The 21,701-nt window shown below is 43.7% G+C and overlaps 1 protein-coding gene across 7 annotated transcripts in view; it reads left to right on the top strand.

Moving 5' to 3' along the window:
• Positions 1 to 21,701, top strand: part of kif13a (kinesin family member 13A) — a 104,081-nt gene that overhangs the window by 53,454 nt on the left and 28,926 nt on the right. For all 7 annotated transcript variants that reach the window (XM_088601196.1, XM_088601195.1, XM_088601198.1 and 4 more), the window contains 9 exons: positions 363 to 474; positions 1,572 to 1,784; positions 2,990 to 3,100; positions 3,459 to 3,593; positions 7,580 to 7,710; positions 15,162 to 15,248; positions 16,428 to 16,603; positions 18,679 to 18,889; positions 20,319 to 20,481. In XM_088601196.1, the coding sequence (XP_088457322.1) occupies positions 363 to 474; positions 1,572 to 1,784; positions 2,990 to 3,100; positions 3,459 to 3,593; positions 7,580 to 7,710; positions 15,162 to 15,248; positions 16,428 to 16,603; positions 18,679 to 18,889; positions 20,319 to 20,481 (1,339 nt within the window). The remainder of the gene's footprint in view (positions 1 to 362; positions 475 to 1,571; positions 1,785 to 2,989; positions 3,101 to 3,458; positions 3,594 to 7,579; positions 7,711 to 15,161; positions 15,249 to 16,427; positions 16,604 to 18,678; positions 18,890 to 20,318; positions 20,482 to 21,701) is intronic.

The following is a 21,701-nucleotide window of genomic DNA, read 5'->3' as shown; positions in this document are numbered from 1 at the left end:
CATCAATATCAGGCAACTACTGTATGTCAATTTTGGAGACCACAGAGATGCATAATACCAGTTACTACTAGCTAGGCTAGAGATTCCTGTCAATTCCTGTGAGTGTCAATGTGTGTTGTGTGATGCAGGAGACTTGTGAGGGTTTTGAGGAACAGGGCTCAGTCTGAAAGATAACCTTTGGCAGTGTGAGACACTGGTTTGTTTTCTCTCTGTTGTCGCTCCCAGTCAATTTTGTTGTGCCTTTTTGGAAGAAGTAATAACTTAGTTCAGCCTCCCATCTGCCAGCCAACAGTGAAATTCTTTGCTCTCAGGTTGTCCCTTGTTTTGCATGTCAGTAGTGCTAGTGACCTCTCCGTTTCCAGGTCTCTCACCACTCTGGGATGCGTCATCTCCGCATTAGCAGACCAATCGGCAGGAAAAGGGAAGAACAAGTTTGTGCCTTACAGAGACTCTGTACTCACCTGGCTCCTGAAGGTGGGTCTCCTCTTCATTTCATTTAAACTGTCTGCACTGGTTATTCCATTAGACTCTCTGTAGACACAGAGAGTGGATCTAATGGAATAACCAGTACAGACTCTGAATGAGCACTCTGAATGTTTGATTTAATGTTTTTGCCATGCTGGCTGTTGTAGGAGAAACAAATCTGTTGAGATATTGCAGAAAATATTCAGAAGAGGAAAAACACATTGCAAGCTCCAGTCTCAATCTTGCATAGCTGCCAATCACTTTTGCTCTCATCTGGCTTAGGAAACAAGTATGAGAACATATTTTGATAAAATACTTATATATTTATACTGTATTTCACATGAAGGAAATAATTTCTACACACAGTAAGAAAACAATGTGCTAAGACCATGAGAGCTCTCCAATTTCCTTTACACAATCATTCCAATCACTACATCAAGTTCAATTTCAGAAGAATAGTAAGTTGTGTTAATTAGCCTAAACAACATAGGCAATTTACTTCCAGGTGTCACGGTTTCTCTTAGCACATTTCCATCCGTGTCCACACTTCCTGCCAGATTGACTTTGAAATAAGAGAGGGCCACTTGCTATTTTCTGTGCTGAACGGTTCAGTTCATGCAGTCTGTCAGTACTAGATATGCCTGTTAACACTTGAGTGAGACTTATTTTTTAAAAAACAATCTTAGTCAAACAAGTAAATGCAGAAGAGAGAGGTGTTCCATTAATTGTTCTTATCACAGAGGTTTAGTTTTTAGGATTTAGTGGTAGTGTTAGCTTTTATAAACCTAAAATGCTAAAAATAAAACAAGAAAATCTTGCAATTGATCATCCTTTGTAGGCATTTTACTTTGGTAAGTCAATACTTCCAGCAAAGACAAGGGGTTTGTCTGCCAGTACTAAGAGGCTTAGGAGCAAGGCGAAGTATCCACAGTTGATATCCACAGTTCTTTATTCCTGTGACAACATCCATGAAGAAGATCTCTCGATAAAGTAAAACTCCTGTGAGTACCTGTCCACTTTAATGGAGGGAAAGAAACGGTTAGCCAAATGGATACGCAGACACAGCCTTTCCTCGTTTACGGATGTGCACTTTGTGTCTTCCCCAGGACAACTTGGGGGGGAACAGCAAGACGGCCATGATAGCGACCGTGAGCCCTGCTGCAGACAACTACGAGGAGACGCTCTCCACCCTGCGGTACGCAGACCGGGCGAAGAGGATTGTTAACCATGCCATAGTGAACGAGGACCCCAACGCCAGGATCATCAGAGAGCTCCGGGAAGAGGTGGAGAAACTGAGGGAGCAGCTGTCACAGGCCGAGGTGAGGGAAGGGAGAGTGCCAAGAGCTCCTTTACATCCAAAGACCACCTGCAAAATAGTGAGAATTTCACGTCGAGATTCTATTCGAGAATACTTAGTCCGAGTTAAGCTGGTCGGTGAAAAGTATGCAACAGATTTTCAGATGGAACTAACAGAACTTGAGATCTAGTGTATTAGTATGTAGTAGATCTGAAGTTTTTCTTGCCCATGTGACTGTCGCGGTTCCATGCGGTCTCGTGCCCTCCGCCATGAACCCGGGTCTCCGGCATAATGCAAGAGGGAACCAGCTGAGTGAGCTAAAGGAGACCTCCCCCAGCCCAGGCAGCTGAGGTCCCTGCTACACGCAGGGAGGGCGATGACATCACCGTGTCCAAACTAGCTCCGCTACACCCATTTGGGTTTCTGATCTGCGTCTCTATCTCTTTCACTTCTGTCAGGACATGACTGGCTGAGCAGATGAGGCATCAAGAGCGAGTATCGTTTTTTCTGAGGCAGCTAGGCCTGTCTGGGTGTAATGGTTGATACTCAAGATAGCAGAGTGCATCTACCCCTCCATGGCCAGTGAGTCTTGTAAGGGTCCTGCCAGCTCCCAAACATGAGATCGCACTGCCTCATTTCCCCTGGATGGGGCACTAGTCTATCACAGGGCTGTGGAGAAGAGGACCATTTTAAATAGCCAATCAAAATCAAGCCAGCATGTCTCTGGGACATGGGAGGAAACCACAGAAACACAGAGTTTGAATATGCAGACTCCATATAGATGCTGGAGGCTAGAAACAAGTCCAGAAGCCGTGAGGTAGTAGTGCTGTTAAGTCATCATTCAACTTGGAACAGAAGACATTAGCACTACTCTCTAGCGAGGAAAACACAAGTCATTGTTCAGTGATAAAAATATTAACTTTGAATGAAGGGGAAATCAAGCCATAAGCTCTCTCCAGGTAAAGAGAAAATAGAAAGGAGGATGATTTTCCATTAAATTTGCCTAAAAGCCGAACCTTTGTGATAAAGAAACACTTGGTAAAATTAGATTATACAGGAATTTCAGAATATTGTCTAACAGCTACAGATCTCTTGTGTGAGCAACCTGATTGCCCATTTATTTGAAATGTTTTTCAAGTTATGCTGTTATGTTATTTTCATAATATGCTGGGCCTAAGGAGCTTTGAAGGATAGTCTTTTCATAAAACACAACCCTCTTGCCTCCAGTCTATGAAGGCCCCAGAACTAAAAGAGAAGCTGGAGGAGTCAGAAAAACTCATCAAAGAAATGACTGTGACCTGGGAAGAGAAGCTTCGGAAGACAGAGGAAATTGCACAGGTACTACTGGCTTATTGCAAATTCATTTCGTAAGGGAAAATAAAAAAATGAGCACTTAGTATACTACAATAGCAGCCAAGAAAAAACACAAATCCTTCACCACGAGCAATTTTAAGATTTTTTGAAAAAGCCATAGTAAAAAAAATTGCTTTCGGTTTCCTGTGTTAAGAACGTGTCACTTTTTGGTAAGAATCTGACAAAAAATTATTCAGAATTGAACCAATCTTTTCCTTGCTGCTCTTTTTAGTGGCTTTGTAACTGGTGCCTTTCAGCTCTGAGAGTGGGTGGCAATGCCAAAACTTTCAGTGGCTTGAGACTAATGACTGACGGATACTGTGGGTAATGTTTTTTTGTGCAGGAGAGACAAAAACAGCTGGAGAGCATGGGCATTTCCCTAGAGTCATCAGGGATCAAGGTCGGAGAGGATAAGTGTTTTCTGGTCAACCTGAACGCTGATCCTGCCCTGAATGAGCTGCTGGTTTATTATTTAAAGGTAAAGAACGTTTTATTTTCACTAGTGTTAAATGACTCACCACCAGCACTTAATTTCAGGCAGCTGTTTTCAACTGTCATTAAATGTTTTTTGTACTCTACCGGTCCAAATAGTGACAAAAAAACTGAACAATGGCGTTTGTAGTTTATAATGTGGAGTGTTAATAAAAACAGAAATCTGACCTCAGCCTCACACGATCAGTGCCCATCAACAGTAAAAGTAATCACAGTGTAGTAAACTGAATGCTGGACAAGGCAGAATGAAGTAGTGGTTGACACGGTACAGTTCCTTTTATGGGTTATTATATGTTTTTTTCCTTTTGATACGCTCATGTTTGATAACTGTCTGCTGTATAACTGTTTGTCTGCACCACATTTGCAAGTGGGTGAAATTTGGCTGGAATAATGTGATTAGCACATCTTAAATCTCGGCTCGTCTGGAGTTGGCAGTCAAGTTGGCATCCGTCCTATGGGCATGCTTGTGTAATGGTTTTTTTCTCTGAGAACCCTATTCATGTGGCATTTCTCACTGCTTGCTTTTTATTTTTGCAGTCTCATTTGTCTTTTTTGTGTTAGCCATCTGAGTGCGATATGGGAGGAGCCCTTGTACAGGCCCTTGAGACCAAATGTCCCACATTATGTGGGCTATCTTTACACGTACAGCAGTACAGAGTTCTGTCACTCATTGAGCTTTTGTGAATAAAGACATTAATTGCATCAACGATATCTGGAAAGTTGTTTTGGGAGAAGAAAGTGTATTGGCCAAATTTGACATTCTGGAGTGTTTTCGGGTTGCCGAGTGACAGAACCAGTACAGGTAACTGTTCTGAATTCAGATTGTGCCCCTGTGATCTGCACGTCACTAGTTTAAGCTTGGACTTTAGCATTAACTAGCTGAATCTCTCCAAAATCGTGATCTCTCTGGCTTGCCAGTTGCCTATGATCCAGGGCCATCATTGGTCCATTCTCCCTCTGGTGCCTTAAATGTTCTTGCTGTTGCTGTGGGCAGTAGGAAACAGAAGTGGGCACGCAATGCCAGAGCCTGTCCTTGGATATGGTTGACTGGGGTGATGCAGAGCAGCCAGGATGGGCACACACTGCCTGCTTCAGCTGTCGAGCTCTTTTTCCTCGGCGTGAAAACGTGGCGTGAACAAAGGAAAGCTGGTTTTGACGCATGTGCATCATGTCGTTCTAAATCCGTGGTATTTTTGGGGAATTTGTACACAGCGAGTTTACAGTGTTTGCAGCTTCAGCCAGTATATGGCCAATATTGAGTGCAAACCCGAAAGACACTGTCGAACCCTGGGTGGGAGAGTGGAGGAGACAAGTGTAAAGGTCCGCCACCATCAGGTGAGCGATACCAGGAGCACCTTGTTTAAAAACCTTGTTTAGTCAAAATTAAAACTAAGGATGCATTCTTGTTTGACTACAAACTCAAAACTCATGAACTGTTTTTGCAGTGGTTGTGTTATGACGTTACATTCACGATAAACATTGTAAGCAAAGCACTTTAATGCAGGAAAGTGCACCTTGTGGCTTTCACACACACATCAAGTGGCTCATCAACTCTATTTTCCCTTTTATGATTTCCTTTCCTCATGCGTTCTTAATGATGTAGTTGAAAACAAATTGTGACTTCAGCTCTCTAAATCTCGACTGTTTTAAAGTATTTGACATTAAATTGCAACAGCAGCCTCTGTAGACCTGTACAAGAAATTTTAGCCTTTTGAACTTCAGTAAAAATTCAACAAAAATAAAGTATTCTTTTAGGTGCCTGGGTATATTATACTGTATCTTTATAAATACAGAATATCAGCCGAGTGTATATGTGCTTCAAAGACCTAACACAAGAATTGGGATTGAGAACTGATTCGTACAATATTAGACAGTTGTGGGCTAAGCCTGTCATTGACAGGTCTGCCAGGAGTCTTAAAATAGCAGGCTTAAGACTTAATATTGTTGAGAATTAAGAAGATTCAAAGACTTTTCCAGTATATTCCTTAACACATGGTATTTATTTAACAGCATTTATGAAAACGGGGATAGACAAATGCTAATTTAAGAGAAAAAAGGATGTGAGCCTTTGTTTGAATTTCAGTCCCCAATTTCACAGTCTTAGTAACGTACAACCTAATGCAGAAATGTGTGTACAGCTATGGGCATCACATGGAAAAAAAAAGAACGTTGCTGCCCTGGAGAAGATTTGAAGACGAGCCGCTGGAATAATTTATGATCTGGAAGGTCACGCGCACTTCAGTCTTGAACAGAGAAGTATGTGAGGGAGGATTTGAGTCAGTTGGCGTGGTGGAACTGGTGGAAAGAAAACTGCGCAAGCAGATTAACAAGGAAGCACTTCTTTATGTTAAGAGCCTTTGGTGCCTGGAAGAAAGTTCACAGTCATATGACCACTCCCCGGGATCTTCTAGATCGAAGAACTGATTGAAGTGCTTGGAGTATTTGTTAGAAAAATCACACTATTAGCAACCAGATGAGCATGATGGGCTCTGCAGCCTCTTCTTGTTTGTAGCCATTCTTTTGTTCTCGTGAAGGAGACTTTTAACAATCAGTACTTTCTAAACTTAAACTAATATAAGAACTGTTAGAGCAAAATGCCCCAACTTCCATGGTGTTTGAGGGGGCTTCTTCTGTATTCTGAACCTGAAGGTTGAAAGTAAACTAGAAGCAAAATTTTTGGAGGCTGACATTAGGAAAGAATAGGTTTTTCATGCAACTGTCAGAATTAGGTAACTGCCAAACACAGCCCACACATTTTGTAGCACATTGCTTTGTCAGGAGTACCAAAAAATGAATGGAATGTGTTCGCTTTTTGCTGAAAAAGGTTAGCAACTGTTAGCAAAGGTTAGCAACTTCATGCAACTGTCAGAATTAGGTAACTGCCAAACACAGCCCACACATTTTGTAGCACATTGCTTTGTCAGGAGTACCAAAAAATGAATGGAATGTGTTCGCTTTTTGCTGAAAAAGGTTAGCAGCTACATTCCGTCTACATCCTTAAGATAAAAAAAAATAGAATGCAGGTTATTGTGATCAGTGACCTTCCTTTCTTATCTTGCTCACAAAAACATGCTTAAGTCCACGTAGTGGCCAGTCTTTTTTGCTACAGAGTAAAAGGGCTTATCTGCCTGGGCATATTGTACTGTATCTTTAAAATATCAGCCGAGTATTTTATCCAAAGAGACTAACAGAATGTATTTTAAAAAGATTTGCACACTACAGATTGCACAATGCACTCTTGCTCTAGACTGACAGCTGAAAATGACCAACAAAAATCTATACATTGTGAACTGTCCAAGTGAAGAGATGCGTGTAAAATATCCTGTGTGTATGCCTCTTCAGAATTATTCTTTCATGTGAACTGTAAGGGCCTCCACAATCCTTCTGTTTCTTCAGTTGCTGTGTGAGCAGCACAGCTCTGTGGGTCTTCTCAGACAGCTTGCCTTTGACGATTGTGTGTCTCTGCTCTTTAACTGGGGAAGCTATCTGTGGTACTGCCTGTGCGCTGTAAATGCTGTCAAGATAATTGCTTGCTATGATATCTTTCCAAAAGTGATAATGTGAACAGTAGATTTAATCCAGGAGTCCTTGAAAATGAGCACTGAAAGAAAATACTGGCAGTAGTGTTTTTCTCTTCTTGAATTCAGCCTGACAATCCTTCCTGATTTAGCCTGACAATTCTGATTTGTAAAGGCTGAGAGTGCTGATCATTAGCTAAATTCCACAATAACGAATTTTCACAATCATGAATTATACAATATAAAAATATAAATTGAATATAAAATATAAAAGAATGACAAAATATAAAATTATGATTTTAACAATTATTCAGTACTTCATTAGTTTTCATGTGCATTTATTTACCATTACCTTTTTTTTAAAGTACAAATTGTTATTAACATTATTTCCACAGTAATATAGGATTTATACTGAGCAGCTTTTGTGTTGATTCGTTGGTTGTTTTCTGTCCAGGAATACACCAGAGTGGGAGCTGACACATCTCAGGATATCCAGTTATTTGGGATCGGAATTCAGCCAGAACACTCTGTTATACAGATCGCAGCGGATGGAGACGTGACTCTCACCCCAATTGAAAATGCCAGGTATTTTGTCTCCTTTGAATTGACCTGTCTGTTGTCTCAGATTTTGTGTCCACCTCTATCCCTTACTTTACAGGATAATAACTGACACTTTGTCTCTACCCTCTAGATTTTCACTAAATCCCCTTTGGTTATATGGAGTGTGCTAAATGGGTTTGCTTCATCCTCGAAGGAGTTTCACACACTGCCTTTCAGATGAGGATTTTGCTTATGGAAAGGGTCACTAATGTGAAGGGACTTCTTCTGAAACCATGTGGTTATTTTTAACAACTCTTGTTCCCAGAAGACAATACCATCATAATTATCTTATTAGTAAAAAATGCAATGTGCTGTGACCTCAAACATTGCAGTTTATTTTGTGTAGATAAGCAAAAGTAATTTAAACAAGCAGTAAATCATAATTTACAATATTAAATGTAAATGCAACAGTAACAATAATAATAAATATATATATATATTAATTGTCACTACTACATTATTAACCTTAGGGGACAGTTTTCCAGGTATTATGAAATACACAAAATGGAAACAAGAAACTTCCTTCTAGTGTTTAACTCCCTCTGAAGTAAAATTTCAGCTAATTTCTTGGATTTATCAGCAGAAAAACACTGTAGTATATGTGGATTTTGGAACATTATATAACATTTCTGAAATTGTATTTAACATGCATTCAAGCATTGTTTAATGACACTTATATGAAGTTAAAATATAACGTTGGCCTGGAGGATCAGTGTGTCTGGAGCAGGAGAGTCCAGTCCTGGTCCTGGAGGATCAGTGTGTCTAGAGCAGGAGAGTCCAGTCCTGGTCCTGGAGGATCAGTGTTTCTGGAGCAGGAGAGTCCAGTCCTGGAGGATCAGTGTGTCTGGAGCAGGAGAGTCCAGTCCTGGTCCTGGAGGATCAGTGTGTCTGGAGCAGGAGAGTCCAGTCCTGGTCCTGGAGGGTCAGTGTGTCTGGAGCAGGAGAGTCCAGTCCTGGTCCTGGAGGGTCAGTGTCTCTAGAGAAGGAAAGTCCAGTCCTGGTCCTGGAGGATCAGTGTGTCTAGAGCACGAGAGTCCAGTCCTGGTCCTGGAGGATCAGTGTGTCTAGAGCACGAGAGTCCAGTCCTGGTCCTGGAGGGTCAGTGTGTCTAGAGAAGGAAAGTCCAGTTCTGGTCCTGGAGGATCAGTGTGTCTAGAGCACGAGAGTCCAGTCCTGGTCCTGGAGGATCAGTGTGTCTGGAGCAGGAGAGTCTAGTTCTGGAGGATTAGTGTGTCTAGAGCAGGAGAGTCCAGTCCTGGTCCTGGAGGATCAATGTGTGGGCAGGAGAGTCCAGTCCTGGTCCTGGAGGGTCAGTGTGTCTAGAGAAGGAAAGTCCAGTCCTGGTCCTGGAGGATCAGTGTGTCTAGAGCACGAGAGTCCAGTCCTGGTCCTGGAGGGTCAGTGTGTCTAGAGAAGGAAGGTCCAGTCCTGGTCCTGGAGGATCAGTGTGTCTAGAGCACGAGAGTCCAGTCCTGGTCCTGGAGGATCAGTGTGTCTAGAGCACGAGAGTCCAGTCCTGGTCCTGGAGGATCAGTGTGTCTGGAGCAGGAGAGTCTAGTTCTGGAGGATTAGTGTGTCTAGAGCAGGAGAGTCCAGTCCTGGTCCTGGAGGATCAATGTGTCTGGGGCAGGAGAGTCCAGTCCTGGAGAGTGATCTCAGAACCATGCTGAGTAATACAGCTCTCTTAGTCCATCTGCATATGACATTCTAGTTCTTGTTCGTTTGCTTCTTATTGCTTTAGAGCAGGAAAATCCTATCTGTTGCATGACCAAAGTAACAAACTTCTAACTAATGCATCAGATAATTTAAATATGACTTTCTATATTTAAATGTACATTCCTAATGATTCCTAATGATGCAAGCACTTTGCTGACCTGTATTATCGTCTCTCTGCACTAGTCTAGTTGAAGAATTAGTTACTTACATTTCTTCTTGTTGTATAATACCACCAATATTAAGATATTAAGAATGTTCCCCGCGTTCATCAGCCTGGAATGTACTGTATCTAAGGCTCTGTTTTCTGTAGATTAACCAGGTCTTTATCCATGTGTGCACATTGTCTGGGAATTCGGCAGCTCTCAATTTGTGGATTAGTCTTTCAAGCGGTACCTTTAGGCGGTAGCATTGCCACGGTTTAGCTTGATCTACTCAGAAACAGTGTTGGGTCTGGTCAGTATGGATAGAGAAGAAGAGCAGCTTGCTGATGTATGTAGTTTTGGTGAACCAGTAGGCGGAGCTTCTCTCTGGACCAGAATTTGGACCAGGAGCATATACAGCTGTAGGATGCGTTATCTTCCAGATGAGACATTAAGCCAAGGCTGACTGCTTACTTGATCATTAAGATCTCATTGCTCTTTTAAAAAGAGTGCAGGTGTTAAACCTGGAATCTTGGCTAAATCTCACTTTGGGCTAGCCTGTATAGGCCCATTGTAACTCAACTGGAGAAGCTATTACTCACTTGTCTTCCTGATCTGCCCTGTATTGTGGCTGTCCCTTTCTATTTGTATGGATTGTGGTGTCTCCGGGGGAATAGTTTATGTAAACGAAGGTCGTACTTACACCACACTTTACTGTCCTCCGATCCATGGCGTTTCTTCCAACAACTGTCTTCCTAATACAGTCCGTAATCCGTTCCCTTAGTCCTGATTCGTTCCGAGTTCCAAAAGTTCGTAATAAAGACAATCCGCGATGTATCCTAAACCAGTGTCCGTAATCCAAAATCATAAACCTTTCTCCTTGCAGTCGTTCGTTAGCCCGATCCTTAACATCCACCTCTTTCCACTCTTTTCCTCCAAAACGCATTCACCTTACCGGCTTCCGCCCTGTTCACTGCCTCCGGGCCACTTATATTCCGGTTCCTGATGCGTCTCAGCTGTGTCTCGTTGTTTCTTAAGGTAGACCCTTTCCATCTACTGGTCAGCTGATTCTTTTTGTCCGCCATCTTGCTAAGGTCAATCTCTAGCATTTTCAGTGTTTCGTTTCGGAAATACCTGTTAGAGATGACCCTTCCCCGGGTCCTCTTACATTCCCTCCCCCTGAGATCAGCCCCGACCTCGGGCGATCTAGAAAAAAACAAACAGTGCATTCGGGAGAGGGCGTCTACATTTCCTTGTTTCCTTCCGGGTCTATAGACTGTCTGAAATTGAAATCTTTGCAGACTAAGACCCCATCGCGTAATTCGATCGTTTTTATCCATATTTTGCAACATCCATGTTAACGGCGCATGATCTGTGTATAATATAAATCGTCTTCCCAATAAATAATATTTCAAATAGTCTAGGGCCCATTTGATTGCTAGACATTCTTTCTCTATCGTGGAATAGTGTTTTTTGGCCGGATTCAACTTACGGCTGATATAGAGAATAGGATGCTCCAGTCCTTCAATTTCTTGCGACAGTATGGCTCCAATCCCAGTGTCTGAAGCATCAGTTTGTACCATGAAAGGCTTATTGAAGTCTGGTACCTGTAAGACGGGTTGAGAAGCGAGAGTTGTTTTTAAGTCTCGGAAAGCCCACTCTTCAAAGTCGGTCCATTTTATTTTCTCCGGACAGCTCATCTTCGTCAGATCGTGTAGAGGGGCGGCCATGGCTGCAAACCCTGGGATGAAACGTCGATAGTAACTTGCCAGTCCCAAAAACGTTCGAATTTGCTTCTTGGTAGCTGGTTTGGGCCAGTTCTTGATTAAGTATACCTTCTGATCTTGGGGCATGATCAATCCTCTCCCGATCGTATAACCCAGGTAATTGGCTTCCCTAGCCCCCAGACAACATTTACTTGGGTTGGCCGTTAATCCTGCTGCTCGCAACGCTCCAGTTACTGCTTCCAGGTGTTGTAGATGTTGTTCCCAGGTCGTGCTGTGGATTACAACGTCATCCAAGTAGGCAGCCGCAAAATCCCGATACGGTCTCAAAATTCGGTCCATCAATCTTTGAAATGTTGCGGGAGCGCCATGCAAACCGAAGGGTAGGACCCTATACTGATATAGTCCCTCAGGTGTGGCAAACGCGGTTTTGGCTTTATCTTCTTTGGCCAGTGGCACTTGCCAATATCCCTTCGTAAGATCAAGGGTGCTGATGTATCGAGTGTTACCTAATCGCTCAATTAGTTCATCTATACGGGGCATGGGGTATGCATCAAACCGCGAGATCTCATTTAACCTCTTGAAATTGTTGCAAAATCGAATAGTTCCATCCGGCTTGGGGATCAGAACTATCGGGCTAGCCCACTCACTATGGGATTCCTCGATTATTCCCATCTCCAGCATTTTTCCTACCTCTTCTTTAATCAATTTCCTTTTGGCTTCTGGTACTCTATACGGGGGTAGCCTTACCTTTCTCCCCGGTTCCGTGACAATCTTATGTTGTATAAGGTGGGTTCGACCAGGTGTCCGGGAAAAAACATCTTTGTTTTGGGATAGGAATTCTTGTATTTCCTGCTTCTGTGCCGGAGCCAGGTCTCCCACTGCTACCGCACCCGTTTCTTCTTCCAGAGGGTCTGGGGAAAAGTGGGTGAGCAGAACTTCGGAGCCATGCCATTTTTTCAGCAAATTGACGTGGTAGATTTGATGCTGCCGTCTTCTGTCATGTTGCTTGACCTTATAGTTGACTGGCCCCACCTTTTCCACTACTTCATAAGGTCCCTGCCAGGATGCCAAGAATTTACACTCTGGGGTTGGAACTAGAACCAGTACTCTGTCCCCAATCTGAAATTCCCTCGCAACTGCTCCCCTATTATAAATTTGTTGTTGTTGAGCCTGGGCTTTCTCCAGGTTTTCTTTCACTAAGGGAACAATAACATTTATTCTTTCTCTCATCTGTTCCACGTGCTCAATGATAGTTTGTAGAGGGGAAGGTTGATGTTCCCATGATTCTTTGACCACGTCCAATAGGCCCCGTGGTTTCCGAGAGTATAATAATTCAAAGAGGGAAAATCCAGTTGAAGCCTGCAGCACTTCCCGAACTGCAAACATGAGATACGGGAGCAGTTGATCCCAATTTTTCCCATCCTTTTGCATCGTCTTCCTAAGCATGCTTTTCAGGGTCTTATTAAAACGTTCTACTAGACCATCGGTTTGAGGGTGATAAACAGAGGTTCGGATCTGCTGTATACCCAGTAGCTTACATAAGTCTCGCATGACTTTAGACATAAAAGGTGTTCCTTGATCAGTTAGGATCTCTTTAGGGATTCCGACTCGAGCGAACAGTTGTACTAGCTCCCTAGCTATGTTTTTGGCGGTGGCAGCTCTAAACGGAATGGCTTCGGGGTACCTGGTAGCATAGTCCACTATTACTAAAATATACTGGTGACCTTTGGTGGTTCTGATCAGGGGCCCCACCAAATCCATCCCAATCCGCTCGAAGGGGGTTTCAATAATTGGGAGGGGAATCAAAGGGTTTTTATAATACGGTTGTGGCGCACTTTTCTGACACTCGGGGGATTCCCGACAGTACTTCTCAATGGCCTTATAGATCCCTGGCCAAAAGAACCTAGAGAGGAGTCTCTCGGATGTCTTCTTTACCCCCAGGTGTCCGCCCAGGAGGTGGCTATGGGCCAAGTTGAGGAGCTTCATCTGGTAGGCCCGGGGAATGAGGAGTTGTTCCACTTCTTCCTGTCCCTTCTGCTGCACCTGATAGAGGAGGTTATTCTTAGTCATAAAATATGGGTAACTCACTGTATTAGGATCAGTACACCACTCCCCGTCAATTTTCTTGACATGCCCCCACGCATGTCTCAAGTTCCCATCTTCTAGTTGGGCCGTCGCAAACTTACCACGACGTTCAGGGGGTTCCCAGTTCGGTAGTTCCATATTTTCAAACTCAACTCCAAGTTCAGTTCCGCCTTCTTGGGGGTCCGTCTCATCCGGATCGTCGGTAGGGGCGTCACCACGGTCTTCCGGGCAGGGGATTGGTCTTAGCCTAACTGATTGGACCGTGTTCCAAATCTGGAGGAAATGGGGACAGTCTCGTCCAAGTATGACAGGGTATGGCAACTGCTCAACTACTCCTACCTTTGAGCGGTAGGTCCCCTCTTCTGTAGAGATGCTTAATTCGACCGTCGGATAGTCCTTGGTGTCCCCGTGGATGCAATTAATAGCTATTCCCTCTGTTCTCGGAATCTCTAGTTCTCCTGGAAGTATTGTAGGGGTCACTAGGGTCACAGCACTGCCAGAGTCCAATAAGGCCTCGATGGGTTCTCCCCCTATCTCAATTTTCGTAAGATGGGGATCCTCGCGGGTCGGGACCCGTGCTGTAAGGTAGTTGCATTGGGTTTCACCTTTGGGGTCTACCTGCATGGGTTCGGACAGGCCGGGGCAATAGCTGGCCAAATGCCCTTCTTGCTGACAATTAAAACATCGCCGGGTTTCTTTCCATGGCCGGGGCCTCGAGTCAGACCTCCCCCGAAGGGGTTTTTTAAATTGTATAAGTTCCGGGTAATCACTATACTTCATTGGCCGATACTTCATTCCGGTTTCCAGACTCCTGGGGCTTCTTCTCTCCTCCTACTGAAAATCCCCCTTTTCCTCCCTAATCAGGGCCTCTGTGGCATGGTGTCTGTCCACCAAGTCCACGGCCTGATCTAATGTCTGGGGATCCCCTTCACTTACTTTCCTTTTCAGGTGCACAGGCAGACTCCTTACAAAATGATCCAACACCACCCGTTCTACCACCTGTCCTGGGTTTAATTCTTCTGGCTGGAGCCATTTCTTTGCCAGATGTACCAGGTCAAACATCTGAGACCTCGTAGGCTTGTTCATCTGGTAGCTCCAATTGTGGAACGGGACTGCTCGTATTGCCATGGTTACCCCTAGTCTTGCCAATATCTCCTTTTTCAGAGTTTCATAATTCTCTGCACCTTCCTCCTCCTTTTGGGCTTCTCCAATTAAATAAGGGGCTACTCTCCCAGCCCATTGTTCTTTGGGCCATGCATTTCGAGCGGCCGTTCTTTCAAAGGTGGTTAAATAAGCTTCCACATCATCAAGCTCAGTCATCTTTTCTAGCGTAATTTGTTCCGCCTGGCCGGTGCCGCTCCCCGCTACCGGGGCCTGGCAGATTTCTTCCCCTAATCTGTGCAATTCGGCGCGTACTAATCTTTGCTCCTCTATAATTCGTTCGTTAGTTTCTTTTTGGATTTGGTTCGCCTCCAGTTGCGCTTCGATAGCTTCTCGTTGTCCTTTTAATGCCTGGAATTGGGCGAGGGTGGCCTGGGACAACTGCTGTATTAATTCTTCCATAGCGTTTCTTCAGAGATGACCCTTCCCCGGGTCCTCTTACAGGATGAAAAGCAATATGTAGATGTAAGGTTTTTTTAATAATAATATTTATTTTTACAAATCAAACAGGTAAGTTAGGCGTCATATACTGTATCTCTTCTGACTGTATTTTGACTACATCCTAGCAAGAGGCGAAGAACCTGGTTTCCACTTTCTATGTTAACAGAACCTGTGTGAATGGCACCATGATAGACTCTGAAGTTCACCTGTGGCACGGAGACCGCATCCTCTGGGGCAATAATCACTTCTTCAGGTAACAGGGCTGCAGCAACAGCTTGTTGACCTTTGTGTTTGGTTCCAAGCTGTTGTAAGACTGAGAAATGAAATAGAATAGGGAAAGAAATGTGATAGGAATTGCTGAGTTAAGAATATATATATATATTATGTATATGACTAACATATTGTATGTTTCTCACATGAAGCCATGTATGTCTTCCCTTAGCTGTTAACTCTGAAGTACCATGTGCAATTAATCATAAGAAAGGACAACCTATCACTATTTTATCTGTAAACACAAATTAAAGTTGTAAAGATTTTATACATGGGTTTCCAGTCCTGCAACTGAATTGTTACCCTTATGTTTTTAGTTTCCTTTTACTTAAAAAATATATCTCATATACAGTACATTGTCAATTACACTTCAGAGCTCCTTTTGGATTTTATCAAGTTTTTGCAGTGACTGAGCAGTCTAGTCTGGATCGTGTTGTCTCTGTTTAATGTTTTAGAACATCTAAAAACAAGTTGTGACTTTTGTAAAAAAAAGGTATGCAAGTGAATTTTTTTCAATGTTAAAATGAAGCCATAAATTCCTTCAGGAGATATCCAGAATTAGACATAATGCAGTAATTTGCTGTGAACAGACTAGGCTGCCTAGTGCTGACAGTTTTTAACAAGCCAGGGGGTTTGGGGTTTTGGCCCTCTAACAGTTTGCTGTACTGGGCATTTTAGTTCATTAATATTTGTGAAGAACTAAACACATTAGGGCTAGCCCAAATTTAAATCATGACCTTTAAGGAGACAGACGCCCCACTGAAACCACATGGAAGCTGAGCAGTAAAGAGTGGGGCATTCTAGTGGTGAATTCTGGTGGCTCAATAAATGCTACTGTTTCATTTCACAGACAACTGGAAGTCAGAATGCAAATGTAAGGAATTATCTTTGAGAAATGGTATTAGCTGAGCACTGATATCAAATAGATAAAAAAGATAGAAAAAAAACTTCCAGTGAAGACACTTTCAGCAGTGAAGAACGTAAACTTAAATGTGTGCTTTTTCCAGTGGAAAAGACTAGAGATAACTTTGCAGAATGAAAGGCCAATATTTTGCATGGTACATACTGTAGATTCAGGCGGTCATTGTTCTCAAAGTAGTGGACCTGAGGAAAATGCTCCCAGTACTTGTCTCTTCAATCATGTTTGTGCCCCCTGCTGTAGGATCAACCTCCCCAAGAGGAAGAGGAGAGACCGGTTGAAGGAGATTGAGAGAGAGTCCATGAAGGATTCCTTCTCCGATCATGATGTGGAGACAGCCAGCGAAGCCTCTTCCGAGCAGGACTACAACTATGAGTTTGCACAGATGGAAGTCATGATGAAAACCCTGAGCAGCAACGGTAAGGTCGCTTTATTAACAATCCTGAAACCATCCACGTCCGATCACTGACACCCACCATTCACAGTTTTCCGAGGAAAACCTCGATTGCTGCTGTAAATGGTGCTGGTGAACTAGAGGGTGGAAATTTTAATCTGAGGACCAGAATTTCCAAACCACGGTCCCAGCATGGTGACTGTAGACACTGTGCTGAAGTACCATCCTTCAGACAAGACATTAAACTGAACTTCTGACAGTTTTGTCTTTAAAGATCCCAAGGCAGTGTAAGAAGAGGGGTGTTGGAACCGGTGTTCTGGCTAAATTTCAGACTGGGCTGAAACAATCTGAACTCTGTCATAATTCAATTGGTGTAACAATTTTCGCTTCTATACCCAATCTGCTGTGCAGTTGGGCTGCTGGAGCACAGCTAACTGTAGTGAGTGAAAATCCAAAGTCATTGGCCTGGTTTTACAAGCTTAATATATATTCCCTTTTGCAGCATTGGACTTGAGCCTGTGGCTGGCCCAGCTCAACGTAGTGAATGTAGCGTAGCATTACCTGCCTGACCTTGCTGGCAATATGTTGTCTCTTACAACAGTAGAGGGTTAATCTCTCTCTCTGTCTCTCATTGTTAGTGAACTGCCTCTCAGGCCAGAGCATGTGCGGTTTGTGTTTCTGAGACAAGTAATGAGTAATGAGTGTATTTCTTTCAACACAGATTAGGTTTGTCAAACTTGTGGGCTGACTCAGTGGGCTGAATCACAGGCCCTTCAGCAGAGAGCTTGGGTTTGTTTGTGGCTGGCCCGACTCAACTCTGTACAGCCCTACCCTTCTTTATTATTCAGGCTGTGTCCCTGTTGCAGATTGCCTGTAAGCGTCTATCCCTCTGAGCCTCGTTGCTGTAATATGTTTACTTCTGTGTGTTCTGCTAGCTGGCCTACGGCTCGGTTTCTCTTGGATGACTTAGAAATTAAGAGAAGGGTGGGTTCCTTTCTGTGTCTCATTGTAGCTCCACTATCTCTGGGGTATAAATGAAGAGAGTTTCTGCTAAAAATGTGCAGTGCCCCAGCTAGACAGTGTAAGGAGTGTCGCTTGCAGTTCTGTTCTCCACTTTAATAAAAGTAACACTAGAACTGTTCGATTTTGATTCTAAGCCTACCCTGCAGATGAGGTTTACCTAAATTTGTGACAGGACTCTTGCAGTGTGTAACTTGCACGTCTGTATGTCTATACAGCAGACTGTTGTAGCTAAGCATGGCATGTATGTCCTTTCAATTTCATGTTCTGTGATTATTGTACAGGATAATGCATCTTGGCTTGAACATTATTTCATACAGTGGTTTAACCTGATTGCCTCCATTACCATATGTGAAGGCTCCTGGCCAATGATGGTGAGGGGAGCAGCTTGAATTAATACAGTACCTGCAGTCTCATGGCTGTAGCATGTTGCATTCTGGGAAATGATCAGCTCAGGAAACCTGAAAGCATGGTGATCCAGAACAAAACAACAAAAAACATTTGCTGTCATCTGTTTGGTGAAATAATTCAGAACCTGCACACCAAATTGCAAAGCTCTGTGCTTTAGATTTCAGGCTCGAGTTGTTTAAATCTGCTTTTTTTTTGGGGGGGTGGCATTAATTCACCATGATGTTCATTTCCAGGTTTGACAAGTGAATCTATGTCGTAATGTCCTGCTTTTCTAAAGTCCAGCCATTAATGCTTTAATCCAAAGAGGAAGCACTTTCTTAAAAACCTCAAGTTGAAAGGCTGTTACCATGTTATGCCACTGACGGATGCCTACTGTAACATGCAGTGTCCCTGGTTTGGGTTGTGCTTGTCATTAAGCTCCTTAGTCCTCCTCTTATCTAAATCCTTACTGCCTGTTGTGATCAGGACTGGCTTTTGAAACATTCAAAATCTTCTTTTAGATATTTGAATATGCATATTTATACAGTAGATTCAGCAGCAGTTGCTGACAACAGGCCTCGAACTCCCGCGGCTGTGCCAGTTTCATGGGCGTGCCACTGGGTGCTGATCCTCCCGGGTGAAGGCGGACACGTGCTAACGCTCTCTCCCCCCCCTGGCCCCGCGGCGCAGACCCCATGCAGGACGTGGTGCAGGTGCTGGAGAAGCAGTACCTGGAGGAGAAGCGCACGGCCCTGGAGGAGCAGCGGCTGATGTACGAGAGGGAGCTGGAGCAGCTCCGGCAGCAGCTGTCCCCCGAGCGCCAGCGCCGCAGCAGCACGGACCGCCTGGCCTTCGCCACGCCCACCGCGCAGCAGAAAGTCAAGCTGTGGTCAGAGGAGCGGTGAGCCCCCCCTCGCGCTCGAGTCCCAGCCAAGGCCTCTGGGTGTCCTAGCACTCGGGACCTGGGCGCACGCAGACCGGAGGGGGCGCATTGATGAAGCTGGCAGGGAGACGCTGTTGAACATATAGGGGTTCATCCTTTAAGAAACCTCCCACCGTCTCCCTACTCGAAAGAGCGATGGAGCACATGGCCGCCTCCGTTCTTACGTCTCGCCAATGCAGGGGCCTCTGGAGAGGTCCACAGTGATGCCTTTCTGCATCCTAAAATCACTAAAGCTGTGGAGGGTGGATATCATCCCTTCGCAAGCGAGCAGAAACGGCCCACAGAGAAAATGTGAAACTGGCTGTCAATGAAGGTTCTAGAAAAGGTTTGGTTTTGGATCAGAGATGTTGCACCAATTGTCAGGGATTCAGATCAGAATTTAGACCAGTGCGCTGAGGACAGAGTTGTTGATTATTGACTGAAGAAAGTAAGGGGGAAAAAACAAACATTAGAACTGAAAGGCTACGGACGCTGTACATATATTTATCGTTTTATACAGATGAGTGAAATAGAAATGTTTCCTCCTGTGGAACATTTGCAATAATTAACAAAAATCAATTTCGTTCCTTTAAATTTGTCTTTTCAAGAACCAATCTGTTGGTAAAACGAATATTGTAAAACAGCTAGGGAGCCTAAGCATAATTTGTTTCTCTGGAAATGGTGCTTAGCAGGCTATTATAAGAAACAGCCACATTGAGAATATATCAGAACTACTCTGAATTGATAGATTAGGGTTAATAGATTAAGTTGAATCTACTTTAAAAAAATCAGACTTCAAAGACTCTTAATTCTGTTCAGACTCTGTTTTATTATCAGTTACAATAGATGAGATAAAGTACTGGTAACAACGAGATAGTTACCAGTAGCATTCGTATTGTAGCAATAGCCATTCAAAAACAAATGCCTTAACAATAAAGTTTTTTTTGTTTTTTTTAATTGTCTATGATAAATATACATATATTGTTATTGCTCAGATCAGTGAAATATTGAACATTGGTAGCGCCTGGAGTAGTGCAGTGTTTTGGAAAATCCGCTGTGCCTGAGTTGGAAAATGCCTTTTGGCTTGGAGCATAGTGACAGTTCCCTTGTGAAGAAGCCGCACTCTTGATTACCTCATCTAAGCTGGCTGCCAGTTTCATAACATAGTTAAAACAGGGTCTAATGACTACCCAAAGAATGTCAAAACAATGGAAATAGTGAAAAATCGAATGGTAGTTTTAGTTAATGTGGTAAAAAAAATGTAGCTAATAATTTGTACGTCCTAAGTACATTGAAACAAGCTTAGGAGAGGATTGGTTCTTATTCCGGATAAAAATTTCAAACCTTTTTTTTCCCCGTTTTAATACTCTGTGTAAAAAATAAACTCTCTCCTCTCCTTCCATCCCAGCGATGAGCTCTTTCGGCAGAGCCTGGCCAGGCTGCGCGAGCAGGTGGTCCGAGCCAACGCCCTGGTCCGAGAGGCCAACTTCCTGTCTGAGGAGATGACCAAACTGACTGACTATCAGGTGACCCTGCAGATCCCTGCTGCCAACCTCAGCGCCAACAGGAAGGTAAGACCACAGCCAAGGAGTGTGGCGATCCATCCGTCCGTTTCCCCAACCTCCTTATCCAATTCAGGGTCACGGGTGAACCCCCAGCTTGCGCTGGCAAACAATGGGCAGAAGGAGGGATACATCCTGGATGGGATCCCAGTCCATCGCAGGGCACACACAGGCGTGCACACATTCACACCAGGGCCGGCTTTCACACAAGCCAGCTAGCCTGCCAGGGCGTCTGTGGACTGTGGGAGGAAATTAGAGCTCCTGGTGAAAACCAATCAGAGAGCACCCTGGGTCTGGAACTAAGCCCAGGGCTCCGGCAGCCCAGAGGGAGCAATGCTAACCACTGTACCAGCATGCCACCCCAAGTCTGACAATCCAAACAGTTAAGATCTTCTTCTTCTTCTTCTTCTTTTTCACAGCCTTAGTCCCAGACTGTCCTGGGGTCAGCTGCTTTGGTTGCTCTTCTCCACTTGTCTCTGTCGAGCACATCTTCCTCACTCACTTCACATACCTCCATATCTTTTCTCACACAATCTATCCATCTCTTTCTAGGCCTGCCTCTTCTTCTGTTACCTTCCACCTCAAATTCCATTACCCTCTTTGTTACTTCCTCAACGTCCCTCCTCATGATATGTCCATACCACCGTAACCTCGCCTCTCGCATCTTCTCAGCCACATCCACCACCCTACATCGTCTACGGATTTCTTCATTTCTGATCTTATCCTTCATTGAAATCTGTAGAATCCATCTCAACATCCTCATTTCAGTTCTTCTCATCAAGTTCTCTTCCCTCTTTCCAATGCCAAGCATTCAGCTCCATATAGTAGTACAGGTCTAATCACAGTCTTGTACATTTTGCACTTTAACTTTCTAGGAATTTTCCTGTCACAGATTATTCCAGTTATTTCTCTCCAATCCAAACAGTTAAGATATGCAAGCGAAATTAACATTTTGCTCTAAGTGAAAGTTATGTATATTAATATATAATTATATAATGCAATAGCTGTGTAATTTTAACAACATTTTCAGATACAGGGCCAGACATCTGTTAGTGCCTGGATCTCCTGTAGTTGCCTTTGCCCTGTTGGATTATGATGTGCTGACTTTGACCAAGCCAATGCTTGTACATTTTGAGAGCTCACTAATTTCCCAGAAAAGCTCTGTGGAATACTGTCAAATTCTAATAGCAGAAGGTGGGTGGTTTTTGTCACTTTCAGGCAGTTGCTGT

Source organism: Lepisosteus platostomus, chromosome 12 (assembly GCF_059453375.1).
Source record: "Lepisosteus platostomus isolate fLepPlt1 chromosome 12, fLepPlt1.hap1, whole genome shotgun sequence".
Classification (NCBI taxonomy): domain Eukaryota; kingdom Metazoa; phylum Chordata; class Actinopteri; order Semionotiformes; family Lepisosteidae; genus Lepisosteus; species Lepisosteus platostomus.
The sequence above is the reverse complement of the archived record's forward strand: the minus strand, read 5'-3'. Positions and strand labels throughout refer to the sequence as shown.